Source organism: Bubalus kerabau, chromosome 4 (genome assembly GCF_029407905.1).
Source record: "Bubalus kerabau isolate K-KA32 ecotype Philippines breed swamp buffalo chromosome 4, PCC_UOA_SB_1v2, whole genome shotgun sequence".
NCBI classification, from domain to species: Eukaryota; Metazoa; Chordata; class Mammalia; order Artiodactyla; family Bovidae; genus Bubalus; species Bubalus kerabau.
In genome coordinates, this window is record NC_073627.1 from 96577801 (window position 1) to 96597899 (window position 20099).

At 36.7% G+C, this 20099-nt stretch overlaps 1 protein-coding gene across 12 annotated transcripts in view; it reads left to right on the forward strand.

Annotated features, from left to right (window-relative positions):
- Positions 1-20099, forward strand: part of MPDZ (multiple PDZ domain crumbs cell polarity complex component) — a 167038-nt gene that overhangs the window by 39136 nt on the left and 107803 nt on the right. For 11 of the 12 annotated variants that reach the window (XM_055578063.1, XM_055578069.1, XM_055578065.1 and 8 more), the window contains exons 4-8: positions 14696-14905; positions 15568-15707; positions 16558-16771; positions 17684-17812; positions 19777-19986. In XM_055578063.1, coding sequence (XP_055434038.1) covers positions 14696-14905; positions 15568-15707; positions 16558-16771; positions 17684-17812; positions 19777-19986 — 903 coding nt within the window. The remainder of the gene's footprint in view (positions 1-14695; positions 14906-15567; positions 15708-16557; positions 16772-17683; positions 17813-19776; positions 19987-20099) is intronic. The other variant, XM_055578074.1, reaches the window with a different exon arrangement.

The window sequence follows — 20099 nt, forward strand, 5'->3', positions numbered from 1 at the left end:
TGTTTTAGTTAAATGAATTTATTTGAAAATTTTCTATTGATCTTTTTGACTATTTTTGGAATGATGTTTATTTTGAAGAATAGTATATTTATTATTGAAAATATAATAAAAAGCAGTTTATAATTTAAAAATCTTACAAGTATATCAGCCTTGTAGTAGGGTGGGTCAAATACCTTAGTATAAAAGTATAAGATAGTGTAATGATTGTTTGTCTTCTAATTTGATGTGCAATTAAATGATACGAGTGTTAAAAATTTATAATCTTTAAGGAACAAATTTAGATGTGCTTCAGCAGTTAAGACATGTTTGCTGAGGATTCATCTTGACTTGAGCACTTGTAAAAATTTATTTTGGGAATGGGAATTAGCCTCTTGAATCTATATCAAGCCTGTGGAAGGTAATCTATCACAGTAATAGACTAAACTTCATCTTCAGATATCCATTTCTTCATTTTCCTTTGTTTACGGTGAATGCTAGATAACTGAACTTTGACTTTCTGTCAGAAAACATTTAGGTCGATACGTAGAGGCTATTCCTAAGCCCCCCATTTAGGAGAAGTGTGTATCATTCACACTTCTTTTTTTGTTGTATCATTGAATTGTATCGTTCATTGGGGCACCCCAGGTTCTCTGCTCTGATTGTAAAACTTACTTTGTAAACTTAAAAAAAAATATTAAGAAAGAACATATTCAGTACAATCAAAGGAAAATTGCATAGCTCAAGGATTTTTCACAAATTGAATGTAGAAGTATGACCCTTTCCATAAATCACAGAGTAGAAAATTACCAGCACTCTATAATATTCTCTGTTCCCGCAGTCAGTCCTAACAATCCCAAAGGAATCACTTATTTTTTCCAGACTATTTGAGTTATGTTGACATATATTCTGATGCTGGGAGGGATTGAGGGCAGGAGGAGAAGGGGACGACAGAGGATGAGATGGCTAGATGGCATCACCGACTTGATGGACATGAGTCTGAGTGAACTCCCGGAGTTGGTGATGGACACGGAGGCCTGGCGTGCTGTGATTCATGGGGTCGGACACGACTGAGTGACTGAACCGACTGACTGACATATATTGTTGTATAAGTTTAAGATGTACAATGTGATATTTGAGATATTTGATACATGTATACATTGCAAAATGATTATCAACAGTAAGGCCAGTTAATACATCTGTCCCTTCACATAATTAACCATTTATATGTGTATGTGCTGAAAACTTTAAAAATCTACTGTCTTATTAGATTTCAAGTATATAATACAGTACTATTAACTGTAGTCATCATTGCTGTACGTTAGATCCTAGAATTTATTCATCTCTTACCTGAAAGTTTGTACCCTTTTGACCAACATCTCCCCATTTCCCATACCCTGCAGTCCCTAGTAACCACCGGTCTACTCTTTGTTTCTATGAGTTTGGCTTTTTTAGATTCCACATGTAAGTCAGATCATACACTGTTCTGACTTCCATCCCATAGATAAGTATTTGAATTTTATATATTACAGCCTGAATATATATACTTTTGTACATGGCTCCTTTGTCTTCGCTTAGTGTCTGTGAGATTCATTATCTTGTTCTTTGTAGCTGTCTTTCATTTTTCATTGCATGAGTACACTGGAATATATTTTTCCTTTCTTCTGTTGACTGTGAAAGAAAGTGAAAGTGAAAGTTGCTTAGTTGTGTCCGGCTCTTTGTGACACTATGGACTGTAGAGTCCATGGAATTCTCCAGGTCAGAATACTGGAGTGGGTAGCCTTTCCCTTCTGCAGGGGATCTTCCCAACCCATGGATTGAACCCAGATCTCCCACATTGTAAGCAGATTCTTTACCAGCTGAGCCACAAGGGAAACCAACAACACTGGAGTGGGTAGCCTATCCCTTCTCCAGTGGATCTTTCCGACCCAGGAATCGAACTGGGGTCTCTTGCATTGCAGGTGGATTCTTTTACCAACTGAGCTATCAGGGACTGTTGACTATAATTTTGCCTACCCCCTCCCCAGTGTTTGACTGTATTATAAATAAAACTTCCATAAATGTTCTAACATGTATCTTTTGATGTTCACAAGTGTGCATTTCTCAGGAGTGAAATTTCTGGGTCTTAAGGTATATATTCAACATTTGTATATTCCATCTAGCTGTTTCCCAAATCAGTTGTCAATCTCTTCTTATAATGTATGAAAATCCTCATCCATATCATTGCCTTTACTTGCTACTGCCAGCTTTAGTCTTCTTCCCCCTCCCCCCATTAACTACTCTAGGGTACTTGTTGTATCACATTATTGATTTAATTTGCATTTCTCAATGTTGAATACCTTTTTGCATGTTTGTTCGACATTTAGAAATCCTCTTTTGTGGAATTTCTATATGTCTTTTGTCCACTTTTCTGTTTTGTCAATTCAGTTCAGTTCAGTCTCTCAGTCGTGTCCGACTCTTTGAGACCCCATGAATTGCAGCATGCCAGGCCTCCCTGTCCATCACCAACTCCTGGAGTCTACCCAAACCCATGTCCATCCAGTCAGTGATGCCATCCAGCCATCTCATCCTCTGTCGTCCCCTTCTCCTCCTGCCCCCAATCCTTTCCAGCATTAGGGTCTTTTCCAATGAGTCAACTCTTCGCATGAGGTGGCCAAAGTATTGGAGTTTCAGCTTTAGCATCAGTCCTTCCAGTGAACACCCAGGACTGGTCTCCTTTAGGATGGACTGGTTGGATCTTCTTGCAGTCCAAAAGACTCTCAAGAGTCTTCTCCAACACCACAGTTCAAAAGCATCAATTCTTCGGCACTCAGCTTTCTTTATAGTCCAACTCTCACATCCATACATGACCACTGGAAAAACCATAGCCTTGACTAGACAGACTTTTGTTGACGAAGTAACGTCTCTGCTTTTAAATATACTATCTAGGTTGGTCATAACTTTCCTTCCAAGGAGTAAGTGTCTTTTAATTTCATGGCTGCAATCACCATCTGCAGTGGTTTTTGGAGCCCAAAAAAATAAAGTCTGACACTGTTTCCGCATCTATAGACATTGTCAGTCCTTCTCTCATTGACTGACAAGGTTCTTTTTTAAATATATTCTGAATACAACTTTTTTGTTGAACATACGTATCACACCTGTCTTCTTCTGCTTTGTGTTTTGCCTTTTGACTCCCATAATTGTATCTTTTGATGACCAGAAATTTAAAAAGTGTATAATGTCCAATTTCTAAAACTTTGCTGGAGGTTTACCTATTTTATTAATCCATTTCTTTCAAAGACCAACTTTTGCCTTTCTTGAATTTTCTTTGTATTTTTAAAAAATTTTCCTCAATTCTGGCCTAACCTATGTTATTTTCTTCCTTTTTTGGGTTTTGCATATGTTCTATTTTAGCTTTTTTACAATATGCTTAGCTCATCGCATTTTATGCTTTAATTTTTCTAAATAGATTCATTTAAGTCTGAATCTAAGCATTGTGTTAGCTGCATCCCATAATTTTGATTTGTTGTATCTTATCATTTGATTAAAATGTTTAATTTTTAATATAGTTTCTTTTATCCGTGGTTTACTTAGAATGTATTGCTTAATTGACATGCTTTGGTTTTCATGTTACCTTTCTGTTATTGGTTTCTAGCTTACTTTACTGTATTCAGAGGTCTCATTCTGAGGTTTGTTGACACTTGCTTTGTGAACTGCCCATAGTCTACTTAGATAACCATTTCTTTTACATTTGGAAGGAATTTAACATTCAGCAATTGTTGAGCTCACTGTTCTATGTATGTTAATTAGGTCAACATTATTTAGAATGTTTCCTTATTGATCTTTTTTTCATTCTGTCACGTCTGAGAGAGACATGTTATAAATTCTAATTATGATTGTGGATTTATCTATTTCTCATTTGCCTTGTTTTTTAAAAAAATAATTTATTTTTTAATTGAAGGATAATTGGTTTACAGAATTTTGTTGTTTTCTGTCAAACATCTCCATGACTCAGCCATAGGTGTACATATATCCCCTCCTTCTTGACCCTCCATCCCATCTCCCTCCCCATCCCATCCCTCTAGGTTGATACAGAGCCCCTGTTTGAGTTTGCTGAGACAGACAGACTGAAACCATAATCACAGAAAACTAGCCAATCTGATCACATGGACCAGAGCCTTGTCTAACTCAGTGAAACTAAGCCATGCCATGTGGGGCCACACAAGATGGACGGGTCATGGTGGAAAGGTCTGACAGAATGTGGTCCACTGGAGAAGGGAATGGCAAACCACTTCAGTATTCTTGCCTTGACAACCCCATGAACAGTATGAAAAGGCAAAAAGATAGGACAGTGAAAGATGAACTCCCCAGGTTGGTAGGTGCCCAATATGCTACTGGAGATCAGTGGAGAAATAACTCAAGAAAGAATGAAGGGATGGAGCCAAAGCAAAAAATATACCCAGTTGTGGATGTGACTGGTGATAGAAGCAAGGTCTGATGCTGTAAAGAGCAATATTGCATAGGAACCTGGAATGTTAGGTTCATGAATCAAGGCAAATTGGAAGTGGTCAAACAGGAGATGGCAAGAGTGAATGTCAACATTCTAGGAATCAGCGAACTAAAGTGGACTGGAATGGGTGAATTTAACTCAGATGACCATTATATCTACTACGGTGGGCAGGAATCCCTTAGAAGAAATAGAGTAGCCATCATAGTCAACAAAGAGTCCAAAATGCAGTACTTGGATGCAATCTCAAAAATGACAGAGTGACCTCTGTTTGTTTCCAAGGCAAACTGTTCAATATCACGGTAATCCAAGTCTATGCCCCAACCAGTAATGCTGAAGAAGCTGAAGTTGAACAGTTCTATAAAGACCTACAAGGCCTTTTAGAACTAACACTCAAAAAACATGTCCTTTTCATTATAGGGGACTGGAATGCAAAAGTACGAAGTCAAGAAACACCTGGAATAACAGGCAAATTTGGCCTTGGAGTACAGAATGAAACAGGGAAAGGCTAATAGTGTTTTGCCAAGAGAACACACTGGTCATAGCAAACACCCTCTTCCAACAACACAAGGACACACGAGATGGCCAACACTGAAATCAGATTGATTATATTCTTTGCAGCCAAAGATGGAGTAGCTCTATACAGTCAGCAAAAACAAGACTGGGAGCAGACTATGACTCAGACCATGAACTCAGTATTGCCAAATTCAGACTGAAATTAAAGAAAGTGGAGAAAATCACTAAACCATTGAGGTATGACCTGAATCAAATCCCTTATGATGATACAGGGGAAGTGAGAAATAGATTTAAGGGCCTAGATCTGATAGACAGAGTACCTGATGAACTATGGATGGAGGCTTGTGACATTGTACAGGAGACAGGGATCAAGACCATCTCCAAGAAAAAGAAATGCAAAAAGGCAAAATGGCTGTCTGAGGAGGCCTTACAAATAGCTGTTAAAAGAAGAGAAGCCAAAAGCAAAGGAGGAAAGGAAAGATATAAGCATCTGAATGCAGAGTTCCAAAGAATAGCAAGGAGAGATAAGAAAGCCTTCCTCAGCGATCAATGCAAAGAAATAGAGGAAAACAACAGAACGGGAAAGACCAGAGATCTCTTCAAGAAAATTAGAGATACCAAGGGAACATTTCATGCAAAGATGGGCTGAATAAATGACTGAAATGGTGTGGACCGAACAAAAGCAGAAGATATTAAGAAGAGGTGGCAAGAATACACAGAAGAACTGTGCAAAAAAGATCTTCATGACCCAGATAATCATGATGGTGTGATCACTCACCTAGAGCAAGATATTTTGGAATGTGAAGTCAAGTGGGCCTTAGGAAGCGTCAGTACAAACAAGATAGTGGAGGTGATGGAATTCTAGTTGAGCTATTTCAAATCCTAAAAGATGATGCTGTGAAAGTGCTGCACTCAATATGCTAGCAAATTTGGAAAACTCAGCAGGGGCCACATGAGTGGAAGGTCAGTTTTCATTCCAGTCTCTAAGAAAGGCAATGCCAGAGAATGAGCAAACTACCACACAGTTGCACTCATCTCACATGATAGTAAAGTAATGCTCAAAATTCTCCAAGCCAGGCTTGAGCAATACGTGAACCGTGAACTTCCAGATGTTTAAGCTGGTTTTAGAAAAGGCAGAGGAACCGGAGATCAAATTGCCAACATCTGCTGGATCATCAAAAAAGCAAGAGAATTCCAGAAAAACACCTATTTCTGCTTTGTTTACTATGCCAAAGTCTTTGACTGTGTGGATCACAATAAACTGTGGTAAATTCTGAAAGAGATGGGAATACCAGACCACCTGACCTGCCTCTTGAGAAACCTGTATGCAGGTCAGGAAGCAACAGTTAGAACTGGACATGGAACAACAGACTGGTTCCAAATAGGAAAAGGAGTATGTCAAGGCTATATTGTCCCCTGCTTATTTAACTTATATGCAGTACATCATGAGAAACACTCAGCTGGAAGAAACACAAGCTGGAATCAAGATTGCCGGGAGAACTATCATTATCCTCAGATATGTAGATGATACCACCCTTATGGCAGAAAGTGAAGAAAAACTAAAGAGCCTCTTCATGAAAGTAAAAGAGGAGATTGAAAAAGTTGGCTTAAAGCTCAATATTCAGAAAACTAAGATCATGGCATCTGGTTCCATCACTTCATGTCAAATAGATGAGAAACAATGGAAACAGTGACAGTTTATTTTTTGGGCTCCAAAATTACTGCAGATGGTGACTGCAGCCATGAAATTAAAAGATGGTTGCTCCTTGGAAGAAAAGTTATGACCAACCTAGGCAGCATATTAAAAAACAGAGACATTACTTTGCCAACAAAGGTCCATCTAGTCAAAGCTATAATTTTTCCAGTGGTCATGTATGGATTTGAGGTATAAAGAAAGCTGAGCACTTAGAGAATTGATGCTTTTGAACTGTGGTGTTGGAGAAGACTCTTGGGAGTCCCTTGGAGTGCAAGGAGATCCAGCCAGTCCATCTGAAAGGATATCAGTCCTAAACAGTCATTGGAAGGACTGACGCTGATGCTAAAACTCCAGTAATTTCGCCACCTGATATGAAGAACTGACTCATTTGAAAAAACCCTGATGCTGGGAAATATTGAAGGCAGGAGAAGGAGACGACAGAGGATGAGATGGCTGGATGGCATCACCCACTCAGTGGACGTGAGTTTGAGTGAACTCCAGGAATTGATGATGGACAAGGAGGCCTGACGTGCTGCAGTCCATGGAGTCGCAAAGAGTCAGACACAACTGAGCGACTCAAGTGAACTGCACTTTGCTAAATTCACTGGTTAGCTCTATAATTTTCTGATAGTATCTTTAGGGTTTTCTTGGTATAGTATCATGTCATCTGCAAACAGTGAGAGCCTTACTTCTTCCTCTCTGCTCTGGATTCCTTTTATTTCTGTTTCTTCACTTGATTGCTGTAGCTAGGACTTCCAAAACTGTGTTGAATAATGGTGGTGAGAGTGGGGACATCCTTGTCTTGTGCCTGATCTTAGGCGGAATGCCCTACCTGTTTTGTGATTATCTTTTTAGATTGCCAAGATTGTTTCTTCTTGTTTGTTGAATTGACCCTTTGTCTCTAGGGATTGTCCATTTTTGTGTCCAGTAGTGTTTCTTGACATCTACTTGTCTGATATTAGTTTTGTTGTACTAGACTTCTGTTGGTTAATTGAAGTGTGATGTATTTTTTTCCCTTCTTCCTACTTCATCTTTACTGTATCTCTTATTTATTATTAATTTATATCTTTGGTAATCAGTATGCATTTGATTTTTACTGTGTTATCCAATCTGACAATTTTAGTCTTTTGGGTATTTAACTCCTTCATATTTAATTATTTATAAATTTGACATTTTTATTTTCATATTCTTTTATGCCTGTTTTGTATTAGTTAAGTTTTTAATATTATCTTCTTCCTGTATTAGCATGTTATTTATACTTAATTTTATTATTCTTTTATTGATTAGCTTAAAGATATAGTATCCCTGACCTATTTCAGTTAACCCTAAAAAGTTATTTTGAGTTAATTATGTATTCTCAGAAAATTTTCAGTATGGTATGTGTGCTTCATCAAGTTTCTTTCAGTGGTTCCAGTCTTAGTAAAGCATCATATCACAAAACTGGTATTGATAAAATATGTGTTAATTTTTCAAATTTGTGTTATTTTTCCACTTGTGTAGATTTGTGTAACTACCCACAATCTAAGTACTGATCTATCTAGCACCACAAAGATCTCCCTTATGCTACCTTTTATATCCAGCCATATATTCCACACCATTCCTGACCCTAAAATGGTGTATATGTATATAGTTTATTTCTATGTATATAGTTTTTCAAGAATATTAAAAATTTAATAATTATGTGACTGTTTGATATTGTCTTTTTTCACTCAACGTGATCCCTCCAAGTTATTGTGCATTTTAATATTTTGTTTCTTAGGTTTATTCTGGCTATGAATGTACTTACTGGGGGACACTTTGTTTCCAGTATTTTACTCGTATCATTGAAGGTACTGTGAGCAATTTTGTACATGTTTTTTGTGGACATAGATTTTCTTTTTTTTTCATTTCTCTATAGTAGGTGTCCAGGAGTGCCATTACTGGGTCATATGGTAAATATAGTTTGTTTCAGAAACAGCCAAACTGTTTTCCAAAGGCACTCTTCTGTTTTCCATTCTTTACATTTCTCCACATCCTGATCCGTGTGTGCCAGTGTCATTATTTGTTTTTATTTAGTTATTCTTTCAGGTATGGAGTGATACCTCATTGTGCTTGTAATCTGCATTTCTTTAATGGATCAGATGTTGAACACCTTTATGTTCTTACTTGTCATCTCTGTGTCCTCTTTGGTTCATTGTCTGTGTCTTTTGTTCATTTTTAATTGAATTTCTTAAACTTTTGAGTTTTGGATTTTCTTTATGTATTTTAGGTCTGACTTCTTTGTCAGATATGCATATCCTTAACTTGATTTTACTTTAGTACTTGCCCTACTTCCTGGAAAATAAAAGGAATTTAATATATTTCCACCTCTTTAACTTACTCCTGTAGTTGTGTAATTGTTCATGTAGTTTAATTCTACATGAATTTAAAACTTCACAAGTTTTAGATTATGTGTTATAACCAATTTCTGTTGTTTTACTCACATTTTAAACCCCTTCCTGTGCTTTTCAGTGTTTTCTGCATTCAGGAAATTCCATCAGAGGCCATTTTCTTTCTGCCAGAGAATTCATTTTGGTATTTATTTTGTCCCAAACTGAGACAATGCTTTGTGTGTGAGTGTGTGTGTGGGGGAGTTGTTCTGAAAATGTTGGGTTGTCAGTTCTTTAAAATTTTTAAGTCAGATGTCAGCTTTATTCTTTTGAAGATAAGGTCCGTTTTTGCTCCGGTAGCTTTTAAGGTCTTCCCTCTGTCTTGGCTTTCAGCTGCTTTACTATGATGTACTGTGTAGACAGCCTGGAAGATGGACACCAGATAATCTGTACTTTCTGGTAATTGTGCTCGTGTATGATAACCTTCTTGAGTGTGGGCTGGGCTTACTGATTTACTTCTAATGAATAGACTAGAGCAGATCTGACACTTTCTTTTTGATCTTTTAAAGTTTTTGTTGTTGTTGTTGTTACAGCTTTTATGCACATTTTCTGATTAATCTCAGAGGAAGGGTTATTCTGATATAGTTATTTCCAGAGGGTGAGCTTAATTGTATTTATAACTAAAGAGAATTCTTGTTTTCTTCGAATGCTGTTATAGAAGATGCAGCACTCTTACTACACCTGAAAATTAGTTGTTTGCTAGGTGGAAAAGATGCTGTCTTTTTCTCCTGTAACATGTATTGACTGATGGTCAGAGGACTAAACACTTGTTTACTCAGGTATTTTCTTGTCTGTTTGGTTCCGTAAGTATAGATTTATTAAAAAAGTCATTTTAGAGTTGCTTATGCCAGTCATAATTATTTTTATATTTGTAGGGTTCTATCATGTATAAAATATATGATGAGATATTTTTCTCTAAAAACTTATTTAAATTCTTTTGAAAGACTACATAGATGATAAAACAATTGTTGGTGAGTTGGTTGTGTTAGATAAAACTGTGAAGAAGAAAGATCTCATTAAAGGTTCTTTATTAAAGTTATTTCTCATGTGCCCATGTACTTGCTTCACCTTTTAAAGAGAGAGTGACTAAATTTGAAAAAAAATCATATCGTATGAGTGTGATTTATACAAGAAAGAAGATGGGGACCTCAGATACATTAAGGTATTTGTAAATGGCTGTGCATGTGTTTTGCGTTAAAACAGTGTGCTTAAGTTGTATAATTGTCCTTTGTTATGATTTTTGCCTTATCTGACCTTTTAGAGTAAGTGAACCTTTTGCTGGTTCTGACTGTGGCTTGTAAGAGAGCCTCTTCCTGTCCTAAATACTGAGATGGTATTTCGTATTACCATTCACAAAGAATTTGACAAGTTTTTAACTGAATACCTTACTTAATTTTCATTTAACTTATCTTAGGTGTTGGCACTAATGAAACATCCCTAATTAAATTAATACATGTTTATTTAGTAAGAACATGAAAGACCTTTTTAGACTGAAATAGCCAGAAGCTAAACTGAAAACATAATTATTTAATGACTCTTGTTCATCTACTAGTAACTTGCCCAAATAATACAGATTGTATATCTGTGTATACAAATCACCAGATAGTTGTGTTTTCTTCTGCTTATTTTATATTGTATAAACCAAGATGGGAGTCAGGGTCTTTTTATTAACCATCTGTACTGTGTCTGCTGTGAACTGACTAGTCATGTCAAAGAAGATTTGTTCCTGTCCTTCCAGGAGATTTTATTTCAGAAAACCATTTTAATAAAGCTGTAGCAGAGTCATAGCTGTGCCTTTGTGTTTTTCCCTATGGCAATAAATTTTCAAATTAAAAAACACGTCTTTTGTATGGTATAATTAAATTATAGTTTTTACATGCGTGATCTCTTTGCTTTTACATTTATATAGACCTCAGTGGCTGGATGGAGATAGGAGGAGTCATTGTCACTGGTTAAGCCTTTAAAAAATTTGGAGAAGACAGTCAATATCCAGTATCATATAGCTTTATATGTATATATAACTTCACTCTTAGAATGCCTTCACACCTTATCTAACATAGTTTCAGAGCTTCTTCAGCAGTTAACTTCACATAGACTCTTTGTTCTTATAACATGACTTGTTCATTCTAGCTCACTGTAGCAAAGCTCCAATTATTTATTCCCTGTGCAAACATCCCATAGGCATGAGGTCTTGGTGTGCGAGATCCTCAGCCTGTCACAGATTTCATGATCCTGTCTGCTTCAACCTGTACAGTGTATCTTCTCCTGGCAGACTTTATTGAAGTTATCATGCTCAGGTTTAAAAAAAAAAAATCAGGTTTGGAGTAAGAAGCTTGCTTTCGAAAAAAAAAAAAAATAATTAATCATGTCTGCTGTAGATTTTAAAAGAAGCATTTGAAAGAATTCCCTGAAGCTTCTTCCTTGAACACATTGATGTCTTTTTCATTTGCCTTTATAGATAGCCAACCAAATAATTGTGGATTGTTGTTAACTATGGTGATTTACTGAGTTTCCCGTTTTATTTTTCAGGACAAGTAACAAACTCTTAGGCATCAATTGGTGACATATTGTGAAGTATTTTGATTGCTTCTGTTAGTGGAAGCCATTTACTAATGTCTCCTTTCTAGAAATTGATATCTAAATGATTGTTTCCTCTGTATATAATACAAAGATGACAGGAAAAGATATAGGTCATAATCTACTTACTAAGTGTGTGACTTTGTGTAATCATCTCGTGTAAAATGGAAATGGTGATTCTTGGAGGTTTGTTGGACAGATTAAATCAGAGTAGATCCTTAAAAATTGGATTAACATTTATTCTGCAAATGGATATTGAATGCCATCTCCATGCAAGACACTACCATAGAGAATGAGGATACAGTAGAGAATAAAGTAATCAGGTTTTATTGATCCACTGGAGTATTCTGTGTTCTAGTCTGTCTCTCCAGATTGGGATGGAAGCTACTTAACAACAGAGAACATGTAGGTGATAATAAGCACCGTGAAGAAAAACAGGGCAGAGTCAGCTCATGGAGCGTAATTCTGGGATGTACTGTCAGGGAACCTTCTCTGAGGTGATGATGTTGAGTGCACTTGAATGAAGTAAAGATGTAAGCATGTAGATACTTGGGGGAAGGATGTCTAGCCTTGATGGCTAGAGAGAGCAGCTTGGTGGTTTGAGGAACAGTGATCAGTTATAGCTGAAGCTATGTGTGTGAAGGACAGAGTGCTGATGAGTTCAGAGAGTGATCCAAAAATGTCATTGATATAGTCTTTCTTCTGATTAATTATAAATAAAAAGTTATATTCCATATACTTTATAGATATATAAAATTAGGTCTAGTTGTTTGCACTAGTTGAAAGATTATTTACCTTAATGAAATATTATTATTGTTTATATTTATTATTATTTGGTATTAATATGTTAATCAGATCAGATCTGATCAGTTGCTCAGTCGGTCCGACTCTTTGCCACCCCATGAATTGCAGCACGCCAGGCCTCCCTGTCCATCACCAACTTCTGGAGTTCACTCAGACTCACGTCCATGGAGTCAGTGATGCCATCCAGCCATCTCATCCTCTGTTGTCCCCTTCTCCTCTTGCCCCCAATCCCTCCCAGCATCAGAGTCTTTTCCAATGAGTCAATTCTTCGCATGAGGTGGCCAATATCATCATTTAATTTGATATATATTAATATTTAGTATAATATTATTTAATAATATATTCAGTTCAGTTCAGTCGCTCAGTTGTGTCCGACTCTTTGTGACCCCATGAACCACAGCATGCCAGGCCTCCCTGTCCATCACCAACTCCTGGAGTCCACTCAAACCCATATCCATCGAGAGTCAGTGATGCCATCCAGCCATCTCATCCTCTGTCGTCCCCTTCTCCTCCTGCCCTCAATCTTTTCCAGCATCAGGGTCTTTTCAAATGAGTCAGCTCTTCGCATCAGGTGGCCAAAGTATTGGAGTTTAAGCTTCAACATCAGTCCTTCCAGTGAACACACAGGACTGACCTCCTTTAGGATGAACTGGTTGGATCTCCTTGCAGTCCAAGGGACTTTCAAGAGTCTTCTCCAACACCACAGTTCAAAAGCATCAATTCTTTGGTGCTCAGCTTTCTTTATAGTCCAACTCTCACATCCATACGTGACCACTGGAAAAACCATAGCCTTGACTAGACGGACCTTTGTTGGCAAAGTAATGTCTCTGCTTTTTAATATGGTGTCTATATTACTAGATTATTTAGGTCTGTATAACAGGCACATAACTGTTATGTATGTTAGAATATTTTTCCAAAATGGAATGATCTTTTTTGTTGTTGTTTACTAATGTTATTGTAGATAACTAGAATATTTTTCCAAAATGGAATGATCTTTTTTGTTGTTGTTTACTAATGTTATTGTACCTGGAGCTAGCCATACTGTGAAGTTTACGGGCACTGTCCTTCAGAATGGCAGCTCTGCCCAAACTTGTGACATAAACAGCAATGAGTTAAGCTCCAAATACAGAGTTGGTAGGAAGAGTCCACACAGGACCACTCTCACTTCTGATACCAACCATGTATGTTGAGGAGGTTCCCCAAACCACCCTTGGGTTCAGTAATTCATTAGAAGGACCTATTGAACTTACTAAAAGCTGTTCGACTCATGATTATGGTCTGTTATAGGGAAGGATACAGGTAAATAATTAGCATAAGAACGAGATGCACAGCATCATGTCTGGGAACATTCCTGATGTGAAGCTTCTGTTCCTCAGGAAGTATTCTCTTCCCAAATTTGTGTGTGTGACAGTTCACATGGAGTATTGCCGACTCAGGAAGCTCACATGAGCTTGGTGTACACAGTATTTATTGGGACATCATTTCATATGTATGATTAATTACCCATGTGAGATGACTCAGTTTCAGAGTTTGAGTGGATATTATGTGGCCTTGGGGACTGTGAACAACAGAGACACTTCCGTCATCTGGAAACATTCCAAGGATTTAGAAATTACTTCTCTAAACTGGAGACAAAGGCCAGGCCTCTCTTTGGGAAAGACCAAATTCTTTACTGCATAAGTTGTTATGAAAATTCAAGTAATATAGTAAGTAAATGTCTCATTGGATTCCCATATCTTGGGGACAGCTATGTCTCCTTGGGTTCCCATATCTTGGGGACAGCAATGTCTCCCTGCATTGCCATATCTTGGAGACAACTATTGCTGTGTTGGTTATTTAGTATATATTGTTCCAGGTGTTTAATAATTTTTTGAATGTACATTGAACTATACTTTGCTTATTGTTCATTAACTAGGCTTTTTTACTTAAGAATGTATGTATAGATGTATGTGTTTTTGTGTATTTAAATGACCTTGACATTGAATGCTAATTTTTTTCACATAATTAGTGTTTAAAACTTTTTCCACCTAAAAATAGTGCTTCATTGAACATCCTTGCATGTACATCTTCATGTGTTTTTCTAATTTTTCTTCTTGAAATAGAGTTGCTGAATAAAATGGTATGGATATTTTGAAATTTCATATGTACTTCATTATTACCCCTCTTGGCATGATTTCTATGAGGTAGCTTCTGGAATATCAAAATTGTTAATAATCTCCATATTACTCTTAGGTAAACATTGCAACTTCAACAATTTCAAATGTCGAGTATGGTCACATTCCGCATCTCAGCCCAGGTGTAATTCCTACTCTACAAAATGAATCATTTTTATCATCCCCAAATAATGGAAATCTGGAAGTTCTTACAGGATTCGGTACTGCACATATCAATGGGAAACCTGCTTGTGATGAATTTGATCAACTGATCAAAAATATGGCCCAGGTAAGAGTGTTTGTTCCTGTTAGTTTTGATAGAATGTGTCCTGGATAATTTGAAGAATACTTGCATATTTATATTGCATATGTTAAATATATACTTTAAATATATTATTATAATAGAAAATATGGCAATAATATATTTTGTTTTATATTCTTTTATAAATTTTATTACATTTTACTGAAAGTGAAAATGAAGTCGCTCAGTCGTGTCCGACTCTTTGCGACCCCTTGGACTGTAGCCTACTAGGCTCCTCCCTCCATGGGATTCTCCAGGCAAGAGTACTGGAATGGGTTGCCATTTCCTTCTCCAGGTGATCTTCCCGACCCAGAGATTGAACCCAGGTCTCCCGCATTCCAGGCAGATGCTCTAACCTCTGAGCCACCAGGGAAGCCTGAACATGTTACTGAACAACAATATAAAGTATATCTTAAATGTATATTATACTATGATATATATTCTTATTTATGAAGACATTTTTAACATTGAAAAAATTAGAATGAAAAAGATGTAGATTTCGTGTAAGTTTAAGTGCTTCAGGGATTTTTCTAAATGAAGGTTATCTTAGAAAAAATTGAAAAAAATTTTTAACAGATTAATGCCACTAATAAGACTATGACCACAGTGGCTGGCATATAATTAGATTTCTTGCTGCTTTTTCTGGACAGGGTCGCCAGATAGAAGTTTTTGACCTCCTCAAACCTCCATGTGGAGGCCTTGGGTTCAGTGTGGTGGGACTGAGGAGTGAAAACCGGGGAGAGCTGGGTATATTTGTGCAGGAGATCCAGGAGGGCAGTGTGGCCCACAGGTGAGACTGTCACTGTGACTTCCCTGTTTTTGATACCACATTCAGAAGGTGCTGCTCACCCTAGAAGAATTTCAAGAAACAAAAATGCCTACAAACAATATAAAATGTTATTAAACAGTTTTTAGAAATCATTAACATTGCTACAATAACAAGAAAGTCCTTTGAAAGCAGAGTAACTTTTAAATATAGTCATGACTTAATCACTTTTTAATAAGGAAATAGAAATTTAACTAGTACATTATTCCATTGTTTTTAAACAGGCTCTTTTTGATTAAATTTAAAAATTATAGAAAAGCATTCAAGTGGTCTATGATAATATGAGCTGTATTTTATTAATATACTCAAAACAACAAGTAAGAGCTGTATTTTATTAATATGCTCAAAGCAAAAAGTAAACATATCCTTCTTTGCATTCATCTGTAGAAGATAATAGCAGTACTAAAATACAACGTATAGGTTGAATGAGTAGCTAAAAAGAAGATGGCTGTTAACTGGGAGTGGTTGACTAGGGTTAGGTCAGCTGGTGCCAAAGCATATATATTTTTCCCTTCCATTTTTATTGAGATATAATTGACATATAGCGCTATGTAAGTTTAAGGTGTATAGCATCATGATTGGACTTACATACATCATGGAGTGATTATCATGGTAGGTTTTGTGAACAGCATGTCACATAGAACAAAAATAAAGAAATAGAGAAAAAATATGTTAGGAGTACAATTGCAAGAAAAAACTTACATAGTGTGGACATTAGAAAATAGAAATAAAAATAACCTGAAAATACATGCCAAAGAAGCAGTCATTTTCTTGAGATCTATCAGTTCTCTTTTATCCCCCTTTTCATTGTTAGAGATGGAAGATTGAAGGAAACTGACCAAATCCTTGCTATTAATGGACAGGCACTTGATCAGACAATTACACATCAGCAGGCCATCAGCATCCTGCAGAAAGCCAAAGATACTGTCCAGCTGGTTATTGCCAGAGGCTCATTGCCTCAGCTTATCAGCCCTATAGTTTCCCGTTCTCCATCTGCGGCGAGCACAATTTCAGCTCATTCTAACCCGGTGAGTACATAAGTTTTTCAAGGGGAACAGAACATATTTTTCTAATTCTTTAAGGTTTTGCACAGGTTTGCAATTCCTGTAGGTTCTTTGTAATTCTTGAGTTTTTGCCTTTTTGTTCTTTTTTCCCTTCTGTGCATAGAATATATTTTATGCAATTATGATTAAGTTTCTGGCTTCCAAAAAACTTTTTATCTTTATTTATGTAGCTTTTTAACTTGAATTCATTCCTAAAAAAGGAAAAAGTCCCTTAAAAAATTGACTATCTGTAAACAAATAAAATCTTGATTTTATTTTTTAAGTTGTTAGAGTTAGCTATCAGTGACTTTAACAGGTCATTTTATTTGGGGGCATCCCAGGTGGCTCAGACAGTAAAGAATCCCCCTACTGTGCAGGAGACCTAGGTTCAATCCCTGGGTCGGGAAGGTACACTGGAGAAGGGAATGGCTACCCACTCCAGTGTTTCTGTCTGGGAAATTCCATGGACAGAGGAGCCTGGCGGGCTACAATCCATAGGGTCGCAAAGAGTTGGACACGACTGAGTGATTAACACTTTCTCACTTAACTTGAAATCTCATGCAACAAGATTTATGTAGAAGAAATTTTTAACAGCTAACATTTTTTTTTCTCTTTTTCTTTGATCATCTTTTTTCAAATTCTACAAAGGATCTTGCCAGTCTGTATCTTTACCTGGTTAAATAGAGCCACTATAATGGTGTGTTGATAATTTCAAGAATGGTTATATCAACAGTAGTAACAACCTGTTGAAAGAAAAGTGTACTAAATAAAAGGGACCCTGTTAAAACTCATTATTATGTTTCACTCATTTAATACTAATCACAAAATAATATTCATAGAAATCTCAACTACAATAAAATTTTAATTTTCAAATTTACATGAGGGCTTTGTTTTCAGGTTCACTGGCAGCATGTGGAAACCATTGAATTGGTCAATGATGGTTCTGGTCTGGGCTTTGGCATCGTAGGAGGAAAAGCAACTGGTGTGATTGTGAAGACCATTCTGCCTGGAGGTGTAGCTGATCAGGTAAGCTATTCCAGCAGGTACTTTATGTTTTATCCAATAATATAGCTTCATCTTGTATATTTCTGTCAAAAAGAAGAGACTTTGGCTTTAGATAAGGTCAGATTCTTTTGTTTTACTGGGCTTGTTTGTAAAATGATTTTCTTTGACTTGGGGTGAAATGCGTTTCAGAAGAGACCTTGATTTTCATTTACAGTTACAGTGATCTTAAGACTTTCAAATCAGAGAGGAAAGCCCAGGTTGTGATTTTGATCATTTTAGAGGTAGATATTCTTTATTTATGATTGTAAGTCATTTTTATAAGCCTGTCTATCTATTTTATAGCTACAAGGTATTGTGGAAAAAAGAATATTTCATTACTGAGGGGGAAAAACAAGAGTACAGCCTATTTTTTATTACTTAGGGTAGTTCATTAAGCCATTGCCATTTATGCTATATAAAATTGCTGTAATATATGTGAGAAAATAGTTACTAATTGTGATTTATATTTTAATTTGACAAGTTCTCGTGTCTTCTTTGCCTTGATAATAATGTTTTGTGTATGAAGCTATTTGCTTTTGCATGTGTATTTGAACTTAGGAAGTCAGGGTTATCAAATATTGTTCATATTGGTAAATAAAGGCAAATTTATGGCCAACCTTATTTGTAGAGGTATTGAGAGTAACTCAATAGCATGTGTCTTTTCTCACTTTTAAATATTAGCCAGTATCAAGCAGTCTCCAGTGAAATCTCTCTAATTGACAGACTTGTGATGAATAAGCTTTCTCTTCTGTGTAGAGTTGCACTAATACTGTAGGTACTTGCCACATACCACTTTTAAGTTCAAATTTGAATTTATTAAAATTAAATAATATTACCACCTCAGCTCTTCCATAAGATGAGCTATATTTCAAGCGCTCTAGAACAACGGGCCCCAACCTTTTTGACACCAGGAACCATTTCGTGGAGGTCTGTTTTTCCACAGACTGGGGTGATGGGGATGGTTTCAGGATGATTCAAGTGCATTACATTTATGTGCAGTTTATTTCTAACCTAACACTGCTGCTGATATGATAGGAGGTACCGGTTCACAGCCTGGAGTTGGGGGTCCCTACTCTAGAGCAGTATGTTGCTTGTAGCTGCCATATTGGACATTGCAGAACATTTTAATGACTGCAGAATGTTCTTGTGGACAGTGCTTGTATGGAGGCTTACCAGATCGGTGTTCACTTCCCTGGTCTATCTGAATTTACATCTTGCAAAGATTTCATCTGCAAGTGAGTCCTTTAGGGATATTTATCTTTGAAATGGCAAGGCAGAAATTTGTGATATTAACTCAGAGCTTTTTTTGTGGTTCACACTGTATTTTGAGTAATATATATTTGTGTAGTGAGTTATACCTCATCTTTCAGTTCAGTTCAGTTGCTCAGTCGTGTCCAACTCTTTGCGGCCCCATGGACTGCAGCACGCCAGGCCTCCCTGTCCATCACTAACTCCTGGAGTTTACTCAAACTCATGTCCATTGAGTCAGTGATGCCATCCAACCATCTCATCCTCTGTTGTCCCCTTCTCCTGCCTTCAGTCTTTACCAGCATCAGGGTCTTCTCAGATGATTTCAGTTCTTCACATCAGGTAGCCAAAGTATTGGAGTTTCAGCTTTACCTAGTGGCATTTTCTCTCTTTTATTTTTCTCAAAAAATTCAAAGAAGGGCTAGTGCTTTCTTGCATCAAGTGTATATAAATCAAATTGAAAAGCTCATATAAGTTATTGATTTAAATAATATTTATTTTAATATTTCGGTTACTTACATCCCATTGAATAATGTTAGGATGCTTTGAAAGAGAGTTAACACTACACTATGTTTAATGTACCAAGAATTCACAGTATGGCTCTTTTTTGTTATTATTCCCATTCTCTCATTTAGAGTTTCTCTGATGAAGTTAGTAATAATAATAACAAGCTGACTAACCAGTTCCTTTTCATTTAGCATGGGCGATTATGCAGTGGAGACCACATCCTGAAGATTGGTGATACAGATCTAGCAGGGATGAGCAGTGAGCAGGTAGCCCAAGTCCTCAGACAGTGTGGAAACAGAGTGAAGCTGATGATTGCAAGAGGTGCCATTGAAGAGCCCACAGCACCTACCTCTTTGGGCACCACCCTTTCCTCATCCCCAGCTTCTACGCCAGAAATGCGGGTAAGGACATAAAAAGTTAATGGGAAGGTCATAGATTATAGCACTTGGATGACAGTGATGTTTATTTAGAAACTAGATTTATTAATGTTAGTGTATTATTGATAAAGAATGAA